Genomic DNA, 22,174 nt, shown 5'->3' on the forward strand with positions numbered 1-22,174 from the left:
ACAATTTACTAATTTTATCCAAAGTTCTCAGACCTCTATACAAAGCCCCAGGCATTATCAACATGTATTTAGTGATACATTCTCAGTTGCTCAGAGTCTGTACTGTTGACTGAAGTACCTTCACAGAAAAGTTCTGTTTCATCTCTCCTTGCTACGAAAAGTCTATCCTGTACATACAACTACCACTGTTTATTTCAGCACCCTTGGACAGGTTATTCTAAGAAAAATTGATTTTGTCTTTTTAGTCTTTAAGAAAAAAATCGTGTCACCAGCCAGAACTGACCTGCTGAAGCCACAACTCCTTAAACAAAAGCATTTGCAAGAAAATTATTCTTTCAGATCTGATTTTTCCAAAACCAACGTATAATTTCAAATACACATGACTTACAAGAAGCTCCACATTTCCTTCTGTTTCTGCATGGTCTTCTATGACAGTAGCTTCAAAACCCAACTTCTGGATCAGCTGTGCTATTTCAAGAGGCTGTATGAATTCTGGCTTGTATTTTATCTCTGCTTTACCTGCCATCAGTGCTACCAACACTGAAACAATTCCTGCAATGGTAACAATAAGAGATCTTGGATAACGTAGCTCCTTTGAGGGGAATAAATATAAACTATTACAAGTGATTGTCAATGAAGGCTGTAACACCTTAGAGGTATTATAAGCGTAACGATTTCTCTCTGCCTCCTTCTAGTGTTGCTCCCTTGTCACAACAGCAAAGTTTTTCTTGAGATCCAGCCACACTGCAGTTCCCTTTAGCAAAGAGGGGAACCGCATGAGTTACGCAGGGAAAAAAGTGAGTTTTGCTATGATCTAATGAGACAAAAAGGATGCTCGGAAGTGATCTTTGCACTCGTTGCTGCAAGCTCTACCCTGCACTCTCTAAGCTTGGAAAGCCCTAAACAAACCCCACAGCACATGTTAAGCCTTTTTATTTTCTTGTTTTCCCTTTCCCCCCCCCTTCTTTTTTTAAATGAATAAAATCACAGAAATCTACATTTAGAATTGAAAAGCAAAACAAAGATCACAGGCAAAAAAAAATAAATTGTTCTGAAGTGTTCTTAGGTTTTTAAATCAAGGCACTGAGACCATCACTGGGAGACTAGGGGCACAGGAATCAATAAGCAAAACCCTCCAAAGGCATGCCTACACAAATTAAACCAGGCATTGCTGAGGCTCATTGTTCATCTTCTGTATGGCCAGAGGAAAGGAAGCTCCAGTCTGTAGACTTCTAACCTAATAAGCTTTGCTGTGCCTAAGCTAATATAATTACCCAGGCACTGGAGCCACACATTTGTTTGTACCTGGTTGTGCAAATGTGCCCTGAAGGGTAAGTTTCACATCACAAGTGTGTCAGAGCTCTCAACAGCTCTGGAAGAGATGGATTGTTCTGTAAAGCAATAAGGCCCTGAAAACCAAATAAGAACCATTTCTCTGTTCTTGTCTTGAGCCTTATTTGAAATTTTTGTCATGTTACAACAACTTACTGTTACAATACAAGTGTGTCCATTGGGTTTGTCCACCAGTGCGGTAGGATAGTTAAACAGTGATATAGTTACATTAGCATTAAGAAAGAGCATTAAGTCTATTAAACCTCCAGATGTGGTACCACAGCCTCTTCCATTAATCTCACAGAATACCTTTTCCATCCCAGAGTCCCTTATAGACTCATTATAGGAATCTTAAATTTATTACCATCTTCTTTCTGCAAATTTCTTTCAATGGTAGACACACACGACGCACAGGTCATGCCTGTGATTTGCAAAAAACACTTTTCAGCTGTCGCTCCGCCGGGCTGGTTTGGACCATCAAGGTGAGGACTGTCTGGAAGAGCATGTGAGGCACAGTCTTGGCGAGGAAGGTCTGGAGCTCGAGGCTGCATGGCAGCACTGCTGGCATCAGGCTGGTGCCTACGTTCTCCAGCGGCAGTATCTTGAATAAATGCACAATAAACTGAACAAACACTACTTACAGTGGGATCAGATGACGTAAAACTACAAGCAGGTCACATTTACCAATCATGCAAAGTCTCTTATTTGTTTGAAAGGTGACATGGTAATCTTAGTCTCTTCATGGAAATCATATAGATTCTTACTATGCATATAACAATATACACTCACCAGTACCACTTGCATGACAATTTAACTCTACAGAACTAGTTTTGCACTTTCAGATGGCAAATGATTCCCTCCGGTTTCAATGCCTAGACCTGACAGCTGCCTTCACTCAATAAAGTTATATTGGTATCTAGAAGGTCCTTATCCAGCACAGAGAACGCAGTCCAGCCTCGCATCCATTCTGTCCCTGTTTTCGTCTATGCAGGACTCATAGCACTTCATCTCAAACAAGGAAAACGACAAATTTCTCAACAGGTTTCCTTTTATGGCACAATATTTACACTGCAAGTACTGCTAAACCAGTAGTGGAAGGATTTGCACCACCCAGAAGGTGTCCACACATACTGGCCTGTTGTAGTCATTTTTGTTCTTTACCAGATACTGAACAGACACTCAACAGCTTCAGCTGCGTTCACAAACAACCCCCTTTGGGCAGAGGTTTGCAAGAGTTGCTTCTGAACATGTTAAACACAGGGGCTCCCCTCCTTTTCTGCAGATGGACTGGAAGGTCTCCCGCCAACAAATTATAAACCAAACAAATCATAATTAAACACTATGTACAGGTTCCTCCTCATTTGTGGTAGTACCACAGATTCAGAGGGATTAGATCCATGAGAAAAATAAATAGGATGTGGTCTATCGCCATCAAACTAATTCGTTCTGGGAAAACTACAGCAGTATCTTAAAGCAAATCTGTTGACCTGAAGCAGATAAATATTGCCACGTTAGAAATTCATTGGAGAGGAGATTATGCATAGCAACTTCTTAAACATTGAGCATATACAAAATGTTCAAACTGTTATGCAGCTGACATGTAAAATCATCTGCTCCCACCAAAGATTACCCACATTTTGGCACTTACCTTGCTGAAAGTAAAGCTTAGTAAAGTAGGGCTAGTAAAAATACTCAAGAAACAAAGGTTAAAGGATTAGGACACTAAAAAGAAATTTTATCTGGGTAAAAAGTGGTTTTAAAGGAAAGATATTTCATTAAGTGTTTGGGTTTTTTTAGTATTTTGGAATGTAAAGAAAAACATTTGGTTTGATAGACTACTCACAGCAGCCTGTAGACAAAGTAGGAAATCTGCTTCAGTGGGTAAGAGGACCAGCTATTTGAAGGACTTTGTACCAACTTCCAAACTTTTGGCTTCATAATGTAAGTCAACTCTTCCACCCACTAGTGCAGTTATTAAGGGCTGAAATAAGGTGTTTCACAGCTGAAATCTCTCTCCCTTGCTAGAGTGAGATCAGATCAGGCTAGACCCTTAAAACAGATAAAGCCAATGTGATGCTTTAAGACTTTCTCTCCAGAAGAGAATCTCAAGGCAGATGTCGCATGGCCCGGCCTGTCACACTACCCACAGAAGAAAAAACACTGTTACCTGTCAACACAGAAGCACCAAACCCCATGTCTTCTATGGCAGCTCTTAACTCTTCTCCATTAGTGACAGCTGGATCATAATGTATGTTCCCAGTTCTGTCAGCTAGAGAAACTGCTATACGTTGCACTCCTTGTCTCTGTGACAAGGCCGCTTCTATGGACTGTGCACAGGAACTGCAGGTCATGCCATCAATCCTAATAACAGCCATGCATGTCGTGTCTTGCAGCGGCTCTCTGAAGAGATCGCATAGCAAAGCAGGTGACGGAGATGCTCCCTTATTAACTTCTGAACCACTGAGGAGACACACTTTAAAGTTTCCTGGTGGAAGGGATTCAATAGCTTGCTGCAAAGCTGACAGGGTAATTAAATCTGGGCTATACTGTACAACAGCATGCTTATGCTCCAAAGATACTTTAACACTTTGTATGCCAGGAAGATCTGATATGTTTCCTTCAATGTTTCTGACACAGGACTTGCAGTGCATGCCTTCTATCCGTACAGCCACCGTGGCTATGCCTCTCATCTTGACAAGCGGTGGATCCACCTCATCGCTCTCGAGACTTCCTGGTGTCTCCCTGGGGTTTGCATTCTTCAGGCGCCCAAGATCGAGCGCACCAAGCTTCAACGGGGCTGATTTACTTTTAATGCTGCATTCATACCCCAGGTTACTGATATGGCTCTTGAGGTCGTCAGGCTGAATGATGTAAGGATAGTAAGCAATAATTGCTTCCTGATTACCAAGTGACACCTTGATTTTCACCACACCATGCAGCTTCCTAATCTTTCCTTCAATGTTAGTGACACAGGATTGGCATGTCATGCCTTCTACCCGAAGCTTAACTACTGCTTCTCTCAAGCACGACAAACTTGCAGTCGCTGGTGTCAGTCTCTCTTCTGGTATGTTGGCATCAAAACCCATATCCTGAATTTCTTGGCAAATCTGTTCAGGACTTATTTCTGTCTGCAGATACTTTATTACAGCATTGTTCTGTTCAAGGGAGACTTTAATACTCACAATGCCCTTCACCTTGGAAATTCGGCCTTCTATCGACTGTGCACAAGATTGGCAAGTCATTCCCACGACGTTGACTGCCACAGTGTGTTCTTGGGAAGATGTAGAGGGCAGGGATTCAAAGCTCTCCTCGTAGCCCATGTTGTCAAAAGCAAAGCTGTGTTTCATTGTAGGCTCCAGCTCAGAGTCAGGAGGAGAATCAGTGTTGGACAAAGCCTAAAGAACAAGAGGAAAGGTAAATACAAAATATATGTCTCTTCAGCACTGTAAAAGCAGCAATATGCTGCACATGCTCTCAAGCACATACTAGAAGTGCTCTCAAGTCAGTCTGCACTGGCAAAATGCTTTTGCCATGTTAACTTACACTTTGAATATATTACCAGTGAGGTATGCCCACGATGATGAATCAGGCCTCTGACACTTCTCTTAAGGAGCAATTTAAACAATATTCACTAGAGATATAAAAGTAAAATTGTCTCAATATTCCCACCTCATTCCAATCATTTAAAACTTGAGCTCTCTGCAGCCACGGGGCACTTTCACATGCAGTCCAAGCCCTGCTCTTCAGAGCACACAATCACTTGCACAAAGGGTCACAGCAGAGTGTGCTGAATGTCTCTCCACAAATGTCAGAAGTCGGCTGGGTTTGTCCAGCCTGCTACTGCTCAGCAGGAGTTCAAACCAAAACAAACTAAACCAAACCAAACTGAACCAAACCAAACCAAAACACCCACAGAAAACAGAATCAAGAATTTACCGAGAGCCTGAAACCAGCTGGTGCAGAGAGAACCAGTTGCATTATGTATGAAGATCTGTATGTGTGCACACAAGGGCCTGGGCTGTCTGCATATATGCAGATCTTTAAGTCAAAATCTATATCTGACAAACATTTTAAAAGACACAGACTTATATGCAGATACTTCCACTACAGTTTGGTTTCATCTACCTCTTTGTGAGGCACCTAAGAAAGATCATATATTGAGCTGCAAGAACTCACTGGTTTGATGCAACACCAGTTTTCAGGATGTAACGGCCAGTATTGAAGTAGATTGGCCAGAAGTGGTCTATCTGTGAGCCAGATCACAGGTGCCATGGTATTGGGAGTCTAGAGTTTAGTGCACTCATTTTAATAAAAAAAAAAAAAAAAAGAAATAGTGATAAAGGCAATGCTTCTCGCAGAACAGGTAATCGGAGCACAGACTGTCATCAAAGGAAATTGCTGGCACCAAGTGATGAGGAAGATTGAGAAGGTGAGGGACAAGTCCCAGATTGTCAAGTTTTATGGAAAGGACATAAACATTCATGTTTTTGACTTAAGGCAGCTTGATCTAGATGCAAACTACTATGACAAATCTATTCTCTTGCCCACGAAGTCATGAGCTCTTCCCCATTTAATAAAGTACCTAATGCTGGGCATTACCGCAGGGAGGGGGTCACCAGATGAGGCTCAGTACCACAAATCTTGTTCCTACAACCGAGAAGAAAACTCTCTCCTTTGTACTGCAGCATGGATGAGAAGCATTTCGACGACTTATTAACACTAGACTGCCTCCAGTTCATTTGATGCAGTATTCAAAATTCATTAACTTGATTTCGTTTCACGCTTAGACAGCTTGGGAATAATGAGGTCTGGGGTCATGACCAAAACAGCAAAAATTTAACACAAGAAATTTGTTTTCAGCCTTCTCCATACTGTATTAGAACAGGAGGAGGAATGAGCAACTTCAGCTCTTAAGCATTACAGCGCAGCTCCTCGCTATCTTGACCATGAGCTCTGCCCCATGCCTCCTCCCTCTCCACTTGGCCTCAAGGCTACATTCTGGGGATGCTGGGGAAGAAGAGTCACAGGAATATTTTAGCCCCAGCATCCCCTTTTACCTCTCCCTCCCACAGGCCTAGCAGCACCTGGGATATGTATCCCTCTTCTTATACTTTCTTTCCTAGAAGTTACTGAAATCCTTAACATACATGGAAAGGCAAAGCCAGCTTCTCCTTTCAAAACAAAACATAAATAGTTAATTGGACCTCCCTGCAAAGGTTGCTCCCTATTTAAGTGCACACAAAGATGACCACGTGCTTATTTCCTCCTCTTTGTGCCTTCCCACAGTTTAAAATAATAATATGGCCTTGCATACGGAAAATAAGCTCATCTGAAAACAAAAACAGTCTCTCATCGCATTTCAAATGCTGCTTAAACTCAAACTTGCATTTATTGTAATATCTACCTCAAGAAATGTTATTTGAATAATGTACCTTGTCTCCTCTTCCCTATCTCTTGCCCCCAGCCCCCCAAGGACATTTTGCTCACAGTGGCCAGCTCTTCTTATTGCAAACACCCAGTAAAGCAGAAGTCCATATATGAATTGCTGGAGTTCACCCTGCGTGTTTACTTTGGCTCGTAGGCATTTGCCTTCTGCATCCTTTGGCAAAACAGAGTCTGAGAGATGGGCGAGATGAATGTCCTCCACTCTCCTGCTCCACTTCACAGCATTTCTGCCAGCGCCTTGCAGATGAAAACTAGGAACCACCACAGGCCTTATGTTGTCTACCACATTCCCACCACCCCCACGCTCACCAACCGGCTCAGTTTTCCCAGGTACCCTATGATATAAAAGCAATTCAAATTGAATGTATAAAGAGATTAAAGGGTATTTATCATCCTCCAGTCTTTTGAAAAACATAAAAGCAAGGACTGATTCTACTATTTCAATGCGTTGTAAGCCACAGAAACATCAAAACTTGGCCGTTGTTTTGTATTTTGGATAAAAAGCGATCCCAATGTTCAGAAGAATTGGCAAAAACATTTTGTTTGTTACTTGACAAAACCAGATGTTTATGCTCTGTAGAAGAAAAATCCTTGCACACAAATTTTCAAATGAGAAGGAAAAATTAGAGAGGGAATGTGGATATAAAAAAAAATAAATAAAAGAGTTATTTCCCTTTGAGAAAAAAAAAAAAACCAAAATCCTTAAAAATGCCAAATCATTGAAGAATCTTCCCCCTTAAAAAAAAAAAACACAAACACAGAAATGGGCACAGGTTCAAGTAGAGTATTTACAAGGCCTTTAGTACTGTTTAACAGTTTCAAAAACAAGAGGCACAAACACATCTACGTGTGTAATTGTGAGAAGGGGTGTTTCTACCATAGATCAGAGAAAAACAGCAGGTTCACATAAAGACATAAAGAAAAGGCATGCAGAAATGCACCCACAGCTTTCCTTAGGCACATGCCAGGTCTCAGAAGAGGCTTTCCTGGTACCAGCTAACACCCACATGCAAAATGGCATCTCTGAGGCTGTACAGTAATTCAGAGACACGATCTGCAAGAGGATCAGAGAAGCAATGACTCCAGGAATGCCAAAAAAGGTGCCAGGGATTCCCAGGTGTTGCCCCTTCTGCTTGCTTCTGCCTAAAGAGAAATCCTAACGAAATACTGAAAATGCATCTGACTCCACATCCATACAGGAGTGTGAAAGAACTGGCTGCAGTTACCAACTGTTTTCTCTCTCACTCCAAAGGAGGCCTGCTTACTTTTAAGGGGAGGTATACACCAACTCTGTTTGCTCTACCAGTCTCACACAGATTTTTACAATAACTATGTAAAAAATATGTAAATAATGAAAACATGAAATGATCACAATTCTTTCCTTCTGCCATTCTGCACATAAAAGTTGCAGCTCAAAATGCAAAGCAGAGCCAGGATCTAGTCTGAAAGTGAAGAATCCCTACAGAAAACAGTGCTTTGAAGCTCATTTAAACAACATAGAAAAAAAAAAAGTCGAAAAAAATTAAGAAGAGATCCACTGACACAGAAGCAGCAGAGAGAGCTTTAAAGGAAGTGCCAGAGATGAACGGAAAACATTCACATCTGACAGCTCTAAACCGGACCCAAGACAAGTAGCAACTGAAATTGTTGTGTGTGAGTGTGGCATTTCAAGCCCAGCTACCAGTATGAGACTTTCAGAGCAAACCCACCAGCATGAACAATAACCCTTGCTGCCCCAGACAGGAGCTGGGGCACTCATGCCTGCCCTGGGGCAAAGCAGACCTTGGGGGCAGCAGGAAGATGCAGAGGCTCCTTCTCCCCATCCTGACTGCCTCCAGCCAGCAGGAAGATCATCCAACAGGAAACTGCCCTAGGACTGGACTAACTTTCTGGGAAAGCATGGAGGTGGGGCAGAGAAGGGAGACACTGCTGGATTGGGAGCACTAGGTCTTGAGCCCTGGCCTGACATGCAGCTCTTGGCGTTACAGCATCCAGAGCTCAGTGGCTGGTCCAGGGGGAAAGGTGGTCATTGTCCACAGCCTGTGTGACTGGTGGGGTAAAACTGCTCCATCAAGGGCTGTCCTTAGAGGCCTGGCATCAGGCTGTCCCATTGTCCTCCAAAATGGGCTATTTCTTTCGAGTACTCCCATCCAGGAGTGCAAAGGCCAATGGTTTAACACAGCAGTGAGGGGATACAGGATAAATGTAAGAAAATCAACAGAACTGGGAAAAAAAACCCCAAAGAACTAGAAACCACAGCACTGGGTGAGACCCTCCCATACACGCACATGGTGACTGGCATCCTGACAACAGATGCAACCCCATGGTAGTACATTCAACAAGGTTTGTGCCCTCCTCAGCTTCACGCCCCAACTGCTAGCCACCCCTGGCCGGGTCCCCGTGCTCTCACCAGCCCTATGCTCCATGGTCACCTCATGAGGTGGCTTGTCACCAGGAAAGCCATCCCTCTCTCTACCACCTCTCCTTCCCAAGAGGAGCAGCCACCTCTGAAACGTCAATGTAAAGCTCAACCTCCACAGCACGAGGCTGAGGCCATGCTGGGCACACCCCACAGCTCCCTGAGCATCACCCGTACTGAGATCCCACATGGCTGCTCCTCTCTGGCGCTCCAGCAAGGCTCTCCCCCCAGGGCTGGCACTGCCCTCCTTTGCCTGGCCTGCTCGGATGATGATTTTCACATCCTGAAATTCAAGTGCCAGACTCCTCACCGCTACGCCAGGCAGTCAGACAGTGAGGAGACAGGGCCCATCCCATTCAGCTCCTTCCCCTCTGCCTCTGCCTGTCTGCTCATCCACAAATGCCGGATCTCACAGAACCTCTCACCTGGTGTCTCCCAGGGTTTTGAGATGCTTTTCTCCCTGTACCTCTGCAGGCTGAAACCAGCTATCACCCTCTTGCCTTCGAGCACACAACTGCTGAGGAATTATCTTATCTGTGTCGCTGTTTTACCTTTCCTGCTTCTTTCTTTCACAACCTGCTGATTCATGGCTTCGGATTCAGGCAGGCAGTAACACACAACTGAAAAGCCACACACTGTTAATTAAATACTTCAGATGCTTTCCTAGTTTGTTACAGGCAGCCAGTAAGCAACAAAATGAGGATAGAGCAGCCCCAGGAACATCAAAGTTCCCAAGTCTTCAATTTCATGGCTGCAACAGCAGCACTTCTGAGCAGGCAGAAATTCAACCCTCATCCTCCTCAACAAATTTCAGTGAAACTTGTCCATCCATCTTGTTAGCGTGTATTGTTTAAACGTATTACAACTTAAACGGTTGTCCTTCCTTCCCTTTCCCCTTGCAAGCTTAGTGAAGATTAGCAAACGTCAGTAGCTACTACTTTCAGTAACCACTTGTAGCATGACTCGTCATTTTTCAAACAGTTCCTGAGTTGTAAATGAGGCAAAAAACACTCTCTCCACCTAGAAATCAAGATTCAATGAAAATATGACTTTAAAGTAGCCTTTATGGTGCTTTTGTTTTCAAAACACTGAGTTAGTTGCCCTAAGGCTTCTGCTAAGGGTCTGCTATTCTGGCAACAAGTTTATCCAATAGCACAGACAACAGGGAAAGGTTTAGGCAGTTGTAGCAAGTCTCACTGAAATGATACCTATGTACACCAGAGTTAACAAACCTTAGAGACCTTAACAGATACTTTTAAATCAAAGGGAGCTATGTAAACCGTGTTCGGTTTAGCGGGAAAGAGGAAAGCTTTGTTGTAAACAGACTTTCTCATTTCAAATTAAAATAAAGCAAAACACTTTGTGATGTTCTTCATGGCGTCAGTACAAGCAACACATACATCCCAGTGAACTGAATACAGAAAAGAGATCCTTTGGTAGAACAAAATCATTTCTGTCATGATTGTTTTCTAGCAAACATTTGTAATATAAGAAGTAACTCGAGGCAGAAAAAGCCTTCAGGTATATTTGGTCTCTCCTGGCTGTTATTTCATTCCAGTCTGACACTAATTATTCAAGTCATTCTAAGCATACACAGTTTCAAAGAACACAATATTTGTTCTGAGAGTTTATTTTCTTTAAATATTCACCAATCCTAAGTACATTACTGTACATTACATATCTTTTAAACAGCAAAAACTCTTTTCAAAATCATAAACCTGATCATGTTTTTATCAGCATTGATCTTTCTAAGCCTCTTCTCCACAACAGTTAATCTCCAAAAATACCATAGTTATATACAACACTGAATAAAAAAAAAAAACAATGTTGCCACAGATATATTATCAAGAACTTTCACTAGCATCCACCTAGTAGTGATAAATAAACTACTTACGTACAATTAGGACCTTTTAATGTTTCTGCAATTTCTATTATTCCAGAGAATAACCCAGTACGAGCTGCTGTCAAACCACTCAAGCAACTGCAGTTCAAAAGGAGAAATACTAGTATGTTTCCTTACTAAGAATCACTCCTCTATATTATTAGAGGTGGAGCTAGAAAAATGCTTATTAGTTACCACAGTCATTAACATCTGCTTTCAAAGATTCTTTTCAGAGGATCTCCAGCGGGAGAATTTTGCACTCGTGTGCTGCTTGTTATGGGGCAAGCATCCATGCTGGGGACTGAGACAATTTAGATAAAGAAAGTTGAATCTTTTTTAATATACAATCTGTGTCCAACATGCTTTGTTTTAAATTCTCCAGTTCAGAAATACCTCTTCCCTCCCAACAACACACCAGCTCACTGACCTGTCTTTCAAATGTATTCACTTCTGGCATTCCCATGGAGTAACTCTCCAAAAGTTTCTCTTCTTTCTGCAAGTTAGTGCTTGCTTTTACTGGAGATCCTGTCTTGGACTTTTCACCAATAATCAGTACTTCAGGCACATCATAAGCCTTCTGCCGCTTACGAATAGACACCAGGGATATGTTTTTGTCATTTAAAGTAGGTAAGCAGGACAGTTCCCTTTTCATTTTATTGTCCAGTTTTCTCTCCATTATCTTTCTGGGCTTTAAATACTGCAATGCCAAAGGAAAGCTTTACGAGAGCAGTTATTGTGTCTTATCAGCCACGCTTCTTTCAGCTACATTTACAACGGCTGGAAGAGTTCTGCCCGTCTAATCAACGCGCTCATCAGGCATTCACCACAAAATCCCAGATGTAACCTGTGATCCTTGTGTACACTGCTCGCTGCACTCGGCTACCTGCTCCTCCTGCCAGTTTAAAAGTTTCCCACCAATTGGCATCCCTGGAGCTCACCGAACTGCCTTCAGCTCTGCTAATCTCTGCACACGGCGTTGCGGCGCGCTCAGCCAAGGCTGCCTTTCACAAGCTCAGCAAACACGACCTGTGTGCAGCAAGCCGGTGCATGATTAACGCAGCCAGCCAGGCAGGAGCTCCGTGTGGCCATCTGCATAACCACAGCTCCTGCAAAGGGCAATGCTATTCCCCTTCCTCCTGCTATGATATCACCCGGGATTTCTCCGATAGAATGTGGTCCCTTCTAACTTTGAAAACACGCCTATGATTATATCATTAGGTAAAGTTCCTAGACTGAAGGTCTTTCACTCATTTAGGGCGCGAGAACATTCATTCTTTGTTTCAAGGAGAGGGGGGAAAAAAAAGTATAAATAGTACACTTTTATACTTTCTTAAACTGCACCTCTTTACCATCAGCAGGCTTTACTAAATAACAAACCAACAAACAAAATGAAACCAGCAGTTAGTGCCAGGAGGAAAAGAAAATTAAAAAAGAAGAAGCTATTCCCCCTGGAAAACTCAGTTCCCCTGAAATCCTGTGGGCAACTACAGGAACATCTAATTTAGACAGCCATACAAATGATAGGCACCATCACTAGAAGTGCCTTGAGCCAAACCTGGATATATTTCTCTGGGATTGCCCACGGCAAATTCACAGCAATGTGCTAACTTGGTGAGCTAACTCAAGTTCCCTAAGCCCACAGAGGTGCAGTCCACTTCTGAAGACACCCCTGAACAGAGACACCTAAAGAATGGCCATGCGGGGGATTTATATAATGTAGTTGATGTGTCATCAGTTCACACTCTCCCTGGCTATGCAGTGACCTCGTTGCACAGGAAAGCCTAAAAATAATTGCTTTATGTTTAATTGGAAGCTCCTGGCCTTGTTGGGAAAAGTCACCAAATTTACTCTTACGCAGAGGTTAGCACACAAGGCAAAAATCCTGGTGTATCTCTGTCATGTCATGAAAACCTGAGGGATCAGATGACACTCCACCTGCCTGGCAGGACAAATTCGGATTCTTTTTACTTCCAAAAGCAGAGGTACATCCCTCACACCCTTGCCACAAAGACAGTTGTCCAGAAAGCCACCATGCAGGACATCATTAGCATCCTGCCTTGTCTTCCTGTCATATCTTCCCCACAAAGATGAATTCTCCATTCTGTTCACATCATCCAGTTCTTGACTCCACTTCAGAGTTAAGAACTATCTTTGAAAAAAGGTCTTCTGCCAATGAAGCGAAACTCAAAATACTGTTGTAGCACTATTTTGTATCATTCTCTTAATATAAAAGATCAGCGACAATATTAAACTTTAAAAAAGGGCTACTTTGAAAACATTTTGAGAAATGGCCCTTCTAAACAGTATTACTGCAAAGAGTAAAGCATTTGTTTGTTCTATATTTATCAATGAAACCAATTAAAAAACATACTTAAATTCAGATGGAACACTTTTCTGAAAAATAAAACTGTGCTAAAGGCAAAAAATTTTCAGGAATTACTGATTTTTAACTGGTTTTGAAACAAGCAGTTGAAAATCATACCATTTGATTTATGTGAAAACATTTCATTACAATGTCTTTAAATACTAATGCTACATCTACATACTAAAGATACATATATATTTGAAATCTGGTTTTGTCTTTATAAGACAAAACAAATCTAATCCCAAATCAAAGATATTCAGAAATTCAGTTCTGTGTCCTAATGCCAAATAATGGATATTTCAGATTCTAGAATGTCTTAGGGAACAGAAATTCCAGTTTCTGGCCAAGTCTAAAGCATATACTTGGTCCACACATCTCAGATGTATCTTTGCTATTAAAAATATCACAAATCCTGCCTAGCATGTTTCTACAAGTAACTAATTAAATTATTATATGATGAAACATACTGTGAAAATAAGTTGGTTTTTTTGCTTCTTCATTCCAGGTCCACCAGCAAAGCTAAACTTAGGCTGACAGAATACAGAGATGTTTAGTAAGTATCTTCTCTCTGATTCCTCTCACTCATGCTTTTTTCCCCCAGCTTCTGAGCGACTATAAGGTAAAAATCTGTTTGTTTCTAAAAGCAGTGGAGAGAAGTTCTTAGTGCTCCATAGTCCTTTGCCTTTCAGAGTCCTGAGTACAGATTTGGAGGTAGAGAAGAAACACACGAGGTTGTGCTTTGAACATGTCCAGTTTACAAGGTATTCATCCACATCAAAAAGAATTATTTGGCTGGAAAAAAGAGTTTGCTATAGTTCTTCAGATGCAAAGGGCATAAGATATATTTCAACCAGTATGGCTGATTTAAAACACCTGGTTTAGCTGCGGGCTCAAGCAGAGCTGTACGGCAATGGCAAACGAAACCTGTGCGGCTCACTGTTACAAGCACCAGCTTTTGGAGAGAAGCACCATTCACAAAGCAGAAAACATCGAGCATCTCATAAAACAAACAACAATTTCCATCTACCTTAAGACACCAGACTGAACGCTCAGAGGTCCTGCCCCATCCCACCCACTCCACAACTCTCTTATGGTTCAGGAGGCAGCTCAGGAAGGGATCTGATGTCAGCATCTCAAGGGTGGCATTGTCTGCCAGGGGAGCGAGGCAGCTGCTTGGGGTTAACCGCTGAGATCACCCGCTGCTGAACTCCGACAGACTGCTACAGGTTTCCAAATTGTTCTCACCATTCTGGCTCAATTAATTGTCCCTCTAGAGTTGATGCTAATTCTGTTAACTACAAACTAGGGGCGAATATTTTAGCAAAGCCTGAAATAAGAAAGGCAATGTTGCCCGTCTCATCAGGTAACAGTATCATGCCCAGGTTCAAAGCCAGATTTTTCACAGCTTAGGAGTTTCTCTGGGAAGGGTCACTCAGGTTTGGTAGTGTGAAGTTTAGACAGCAAATAGAAGATATGCCTGCTGCCCTCGCAGCTCTCTGCTAGTGTTGGGCAGAGATGTTTTTATTTTTGTGTCAGAAAATGCAGAACATCCCCAGAAAATTGGGATGAAAATCCCTTTGACATAAAGCCTCAAGAGCTGGTAAAACATAAGGTTTCCCCTCTACACTACCTGCTACTCTAGGGGAATACGATAAACACGTATAAAAACTATGTGTCTTCAGGTAAATTATGCTTTTTGGGTGCATTCATCCCTGGCTTTATAGGATGATCGGGCTTGTGTCTAATCCCTCAGGTTCCTTGCCCAAAGAAAGCATTTTAAAATAGTCTTAACAATGCCTTGAAAGATGAGAACCTTGAGTTCAAGGAAAAAAACTGGGGGCCTGGAGGTAAGGGGGTCATATTGCCTTAATCTGACAAACAGACAAGAGAAACCAGTTCAGAAACGCGCACGCTATGTTGGTGCAAAGAGGGATGTATTAGTATTAATCCATCACTCTAGAAATCCAGTCTGTCTTTGAATGTTAATCATTTCCCTGCCCTCCTCCTCAGACATCACTTTAAACCACTGAAATACAATCCACCCTGAGGCATTCAAACAATGATACGAGGCTAAAACCTGAACAATTTCACATTTGACAGTATTTTGAGTTCTTTTTAATTTGTCTTCAGGATGCAGTTAGCTAAAATTTTTGAATTTTTTCCCCATCATGACAGAGTTTGATGGACTTCGGGGTTTACACATATAATGCAACTGCAGGAACTAGAGCTTTAAAAAAAAAAAAAAAAAAAAGGGAAAAAGCAAAGTATTTCAAAGCTCCTAGTAACATCACAAACAACAGTGGTGGTAACTCTCAGTTATCAACAAGTTGTTAACAACATTGCTTGGGGGGATAAACACCCAGCCCTTGTGTGAAACAACTATTTCTTCTCTGTCAGTGTCCTCTTTAAGCCAGAAGAGAAGTAGTTGGTAAACGTACACACTTTTTTTCAAGAAAATCCCTGCGTTTGGTCAGCAGCCATTTTTCAATCCTACTGAGCAACACAAGCCTCACACTTTCCCCACCCAGTCAATCAGCTGCAGCTGAAAGTTCAGTGAAAGCTTGGTCAGATTCATGGCACATAACTATGTCCTTGACTTCTCCAAAGTAACTGACATGCTTATTACAGAAGATTAGAAAAACGCCATATGTTTTTAGCATTGAAGAGGTAATAAAACTCCCTCTTTACCTATGTTTGCTTCTAGTTTTGAGCCATGAAATCAGAAAGACAAATCTTTGGCTACAGTCCTTAAAAACTGGCAGCCATCAGATACACAAGCGTTTCTATGACATGAATGGTATACATATTTCTTTCAACAGATGAAGAAGCATGATCCTAAGTAATATACTTTCTTACACTCTAAGAAAAAAGGAAACCATACATAACTCTGAAATACAAGGAATCGAATTCCTACCTGCCATGAATAAAATTGCTTAAGAGATGATGGCCTCATTTCAAATCAAATCAGCTCAGACTTTGGCTTCAGTTTTTCAGGAAGTAGCCTCAATCTTCTCCAAATATTTAAAAAAGGTTTGTTTGCTTAAAATTGGCAGAACTCAAAGGAGTATCTCTTGTGTAACAGAGCCCCAAAACATGTACTAGTTTTTTTCATTCCATGGCTTCTAATATGATTGCAAAAGTGTGGACTTGGTACTTTGTTTTTAGCAGTGTTGATTTCATTATGGTAATTTCTGTTATCTGTCTATTTATACTGCAGGAATTTGTTTTCAAGTGCCTGGAAACTACCAGGCTGATCATATTACCACAGGGAAAGGCGCACCTTTTGGGTCAGGGTTTAAGTGCAAAGAACAACTGTAATCTGCATGAATTAATTCGAGTCAGATTTCCAGTAACGTTCATTCACCTAGCAGGTGAAGAAGGCTGGCAGAACTCGTCAAGCAGTGCCACAACAAAACCAGTATTTTCACTTCTGTGCTTCCAACTTCATTTTCTGACATTGTCCATGCTTTGCTCTTGTTCAGAGCTGGTTTTGGCTTGTGAATTTTGAGCAAAAGCTTTTTTTAATTCCATACAGAGAAAAGAGACCTACATTCGGTGAGACTCCACCTGCAGTACTGCATTCAGCTCTGAGGCCCTCAACACAAGAAGGGCATGGACCTGTTGGAGTGAGCCCAGAGGAGGGCCACAAAGATGATCCAAGGGCTGGAGCACCTCTCCTGTGAAGACAGGCTGAGAGAGTTGGGGTTGATCAACCTGGAGAAGGCTTTGGGGAGATCTTATAGCAGCTATTCAGTACCTAAAGGAGGGGCTTTTTACAAGGGCATTTAGTGATAGGACAAGGGGCCATGGCTTTACACTGAAAGCGGGGAGATTTAGATTAGATATAAGGAAGAAATTCTTCACTCTGAGGGTAGCGAGACACTGGAACAGGTTGCCCAGAGAAGTTGTGGATGCCCCATCCCTGGCAGTGTTCAAGGCCAGGCTGGATGAGGCCTTGAGCAACCTGGTGTAGGGGATGGTGTCCCAGCCCACGGCAGAGGGGTTGGAACTAGATGATCTTTAGGGTCCCTTCCAACCCAAACCATTCTATCATTCTATGATTCTGTGATTCTATGATTTTATCCATCTTAACTGCAGTACTTCAAATATAACTTGAGAATGAGTAGTATTCAAAAGTAACTATTTTTAAAGGCTAATTTGAGAGGATAGAGAGACTTATACCTGTGAACTATATCAGTCATTGCTAAAGATCAGAGGTTTTGTCACCTGCATTTGCTATCCACATTTAGAAATAAGACTCAAGTTCTTAATTCCAGTTTTGTTTTGTAAATTCCTCAGTATTTATTTAAAAATATCTTTCACACTTGTTTTGAATAAATAAAGCGGTAAGTCTCTGAATTGTGATTTAAGTAAATGGAAAGACTGCTTTTTTTTTTTCTGAAGTAAGCAGCCATACAATAGATACCTCTAAACTGCCCCCAACTGTAGAGTCCACATCATTTAGATTTACTATTAGTTCTTTGCTAGCACCTATTTCAAATTCTTCTTGTGGTCATCTGTGACAGCCAGAGACAGAGATTTCACTTTGATGACACACCTGACAGTATGTAAATAGCATGAAGCACATCATATTTGTAAAGTATGCAAGAAAAAAAAAGGAATGTAACTCTGAATTAAGCCTGTATTTCTGCTTCTATGGTCAGTGTTTAATCCCAAGTCAAACTGCTCAGCCTCTGAATAAAAGGTTGCTTCATCCCATTTCATTTATATACACCACAGTCACCTTCATTTCAAGAAAAAAAAGACAAAACGGCATCTGGTGTTTGCATTACAGATGCCATATCTAATATACAAACATACTGCCTTTGTTAGGACAGGATAGATATTTTAAAGCCCCCACCCAATTCAGTTTCTCTTAGCAGTTGTTTCTGGCTATCGTATCCTGGTAGAAAACACCTCTATACAGAAAGAGAGGAGTTTCCAGCAATTCCCAAATCCCTAAGAAAGCTTGGTAGCAGCACTCCTCACCACAGGACCTGGGCTCCTCCAACACAGAGTGCTGAGCAAAGTTCTATCTGATTTCTTGGTGTTCCAGGCGAAACTTTTCCTGAGAAGTAGGGTTACGCTTTCTATATGTCATCCATTTGGTTCTTTCGCTACTTTTTCCCTCTCTTCCTGTGGACTGGTTGCAGTTACTGGGTAGAAAAAGGCATGAGGGTGTTAGAGCCCTCTCTGTGATCTCACCCTTGCAGAGAGGGTAGACTCTCAGGTGACCCTATGGCCAGAGGGGCTCGGCCACAGTGCAGCCAGGCCGGCACGAAGGCCCTTCTCACCTATCCTCCACTACTTGCCCTTTTGGGCTCTGCCACATGCTGCCAAGACAAGGCTACTGCCCTCCTGTGAGAGAACAAACCAGGGTACTGCTCACACGCCACTGACCTCGGCATCACCATACTCACAGTAGGACTGAAGGGACAGGAAGGTCCAGTCGTTCAGCCGCAGGGTCCTCCCTAACTACTGCACTGCCCATAGGAGGGTTCTTCTTCCCAATTTGGAGATGGATGAAGATCTGCCCTGCCAGCTCTCCAGCTCACTTCCTCTGCCACAGCAGGCAAGAAGTGAGGAGGAAAACCTCTGATGAGGACACTACAGGCACACGGGGTAGTGGCTTTGCTGTTGTCAGAGGTCCAAACTGTAATGTATGTGAGCTCTTGTTTAGCTAACTTATTTTTCTACCGAAATCCTGTTAATTATTTGCCCTTCAGGGCTAGGAACTATTACAGTACTGCCCTGCCCAGGTCTACTCTCTTGTATGAACTTTCAGACAACTCTCAGGGCAGAGTCACAGGGTGGGAGGTACCAGTTTCTATCACTGGACAAAACATACATCCAAGTGACCTTGAAAATACATGGAGCTTGCCTGGATAGAGCCACACTGATTCACTGCAGAGGCTTATAGCAACTGAGTGGAGATTTAAAAAATAAAGATGAAAACATATTGGCAGTCGTTTTTCTGCTGGAATACCAGATAATAATTCTCTATTACATCAAATATCACCAGCAGCCTACAACGAGTAGTGGGGAAGAATTCAGGTGGAAATTTCATAACTAAAGCAACAGTCAGGGATGAAAGTATCAACACAAGAAACCCTGCTACTAATTTTACGTAATCTCTTCCACACAAACAGATGCTTCGAGAAACATCTAAGAGAAAGGGCAATACAGAGTAAACCTCTTTCTCTTTACAAGTATTTCTATCCGAAACATTTAACACCTGGATTGAAATACGCAGTTAAAATCCTGCTTTCAAATGCAGATGGCTTTTGAGAGGTTTTTTTCTGTGGCATGCATCTGGCTCATCATGAGTCAAACTCACTGTAAAAATGGTGTTTGTTTACTGCAGGAGCACACAGAGGAAACTGGAGACATTTGACTCCTAAAGAAAGAGTTCCTGGGAGCCTGTAGTTGTGAGGAAAGGGAAATACAAAAAAGCTTTCCAACAGGCAAATGGAGGTTTTGTTCAGCTCTCGGCAATCCTGTCATTTCCAGAGTTCACCTCAGTCTGTTCTCCAGACAAAGAATGTTTCTTCCAAGGACACATTTAGTCAAATTGATGCACGCATTCTGCAGCTCAGTGTAAAAGAAAGTAACCATCCTGAGAGTTGCTGAGCAACCTTCTGAGATTTATTAACTGCCCTCAATTCCTGGGAAGCAGAGATGCTAATTCATGGAAATTCAGGCTCAGTTCATTTATCATTCCCTCCCGGTACCTCTGCTCGTAGAAAGAAAAGGTAGTGCAGCAGGGAACTACTTTTAAGCAGCCCTAGTTCACCCCCCAGAAGAGCATATTTGATTGAATCTACCTCATGGGAAAATCACCGACCTTTCAAGCTTTCTTCATCCCCAGAATAGAAATAAGTCAGAGGAGGGGACGAGGCACAGTGCCTGCATCTCACATGTCTGGACTAGCCAGTCAGTCTCCTCCAATAATTGTAACTCCCTTCTGTCCTGCTCCGCAGCCAGTTTCTGGCTCCTTTCTCTCTCTTGAGCAGTGCCAAGGAGCCAGACGTGAACACAGAATGCAAATCCTGCCTTGCCCTGGCTTCGTGTGAAACAAATCGGATATTCATCCAAAAAGCACTCTCCTTTGCTTCCTGAAACAGGAAGAGAGAAGCACAGACAAACACGTGTGCACAAATGCACCTTGAACAAGTTAGTGCAGGGTGTTTTCTTTTTCAGTATGTGAACCCTTTAAAGTCTGACGATAGAGGTGCCTATCTGAGCAAAAATTTCACACCGCAGTTTTGCAGCTTCCTGAGCAGTCTCATAGTTGACTTAAACAGATGTTAAGGTATTACTGTGAAAGAGGTGGTCCTTCAGGATCCCCTTCATGTCCTGATTAGGTGCAGATGGACCATAGAGACATCAGTATCTACATAAAGACGGAAGGAAAAGCAAGAAGGGTTTGGTCTGCTACCACAGACACTCGAAAATAGTCACCAGCCCCTGAAGAATCCCAAACTTCCAGCTGAAAAAGCTAGGACTTAAGGTGAGTCTACATGTTATTTTGCAAGCTCAGTGACGTTATCAGTAGAGCTACATCATTTGCCATCCCATTTCTGCCTGTGCTCTGAGGTCCTTGAATATATTTCCTTCATTCACCCTAAAAAATGGCAGACATTTTGCTTTTTCCTGCTGGTAACTGTTCAGGAGAACTGACAGAAGAGTCCATGGGAGGCTAAAACACTGGCACAATCTACAGGATTAAACTCCAACAGTGGAACTAATTTGTTTTCCTACACGGTCCTTGCCCAAACGGGACAACTTGTGTGAAAATAATCTTTTATTAATCAAAAGCTATGGGTTTGACCTGCTTAAGCTGCCTGGTGATACAAATACACAGGGTTTATAGGAGCTCTTGCATAAATTCTGTGTAGATCCAAGCTGCTTACTTCTTCACTGCTGCTGTCAAAAAACAAACGGGCTGCTTTTGCTCATAGATACATGATGTGAACACCCATGTCCTAGAACATCTAGCTCAAAAGTAAAGATGACAGGTAAAAAAAAATAGTAGATTTGCTTGTATTTAGCCACTTTAATACTACAACATATCAGTAAAAACATTCCCATAGTGTTTTGCCCTATATATATCAGTGCCGCCATTTATTTCCAATGCTTGTTTTTCGCTTCGCAAATATTTAGTATACAACTGGTGCAACTTTATTTCTTCCTCCTGTTAGTACACAACAAAAACCAAATGTACTGTAACATTTAACAGCCTATCACAAGACATGCAAAAAGGAAAAACTTACTGTGTATATGAATGATCTAAGATTCCTTCTGCTAAAAACAGTCCCAGGCATTTTGGTAGCTGAGACAGCAGCCCTGTATGAGAGACTCAGTACTACACAGTAAAAGAAAGTAACCAACTGTACAAGAAAGCATAAAAGACCACATGACTGTCATATGAATATCCTTACACAGTATTAATCCAGTTTCTTTGTGTTATTACTTGCCAGTGGTTTTATCTTACCAAGTTACTCGTATATGGAGTACTCAGCAAGAACGAGTGTTACGAAAATATACTTCAAAACTATCTCAAATGTCCTGCAGGCTTGTGGAGAACACACTGTGAGTGGATTCTGCTATTTCTTCTGAATACCACGTGCTTGAGAAGGCCTGTTTGAATGGATTTTCCTTCAGAGTAAGGACCTTAATAAAGACAGCAAGTAAAACAGGACAAAAAGACTTAGAGGCAGAGAAAGATTAA

The 22,174-nt window shown here is 42.0% G+C and overlaps 1 protein-coding gene across 27 annotated transcripts in view; it reads right to left on the minus strand.

Annotated features, from left to right (window-relative positions):
- ATP7B (ATPase copper transporting beta) overlaps positions 1-11,754 on the minus strand; it is a 29,835-nt gene extending 18,081 nt beyond the window's left edge. For 20 of the 27 annotated variants that reach the window (XM_086612412.1, XM_086612397.1, XM_009980249.2 and 17 more), the window contains exons 1-3: positions 3,473-4,682; positions 1,697-1,933; positions 389-552 (exon numbers count right to left, since the gene is read on the minus strand). In XM_086612412.1, coding sequence (XP_086468538.1) covers positions 389-552; positions 1,697-1,933; positions 3,473-4,679 — 1,608 coding nt within the window. In that variant the 5' untranslated portion in view covers positions 4,680-4,682. Of the gene's footprint in view, positions 1-384; positions 553-1,696; positions 1,934-3,472; positions 4,728-11,505 lie in introns of those variants that run through there. The other 7 variants (XM_086612298.1, XM_086612276.1, XM_086612242.1 and 4 more) reach the window with 6 other exon arrangements.
- Between the last annotated feature and the right edge of the window lie 10,420 nt (positions 11,755-22,174).

Source organism: Tauraco erythrolophus, chromosome 1, assembly GCF_009769465.1.
Source record: "Tauraco erythrolophus isolate bTauEry1 chromosome 1, bTauEry1.pri, whole genome shotgun sequence".
In the NCBI taxonomy this organism is placed as follows: domain Eukaryota; kingdom Metazoa; phylum Chordata; class Aves; order Musophagiformes; family Musophagidae; genus Tauraco; species Tauraco erythrolophus.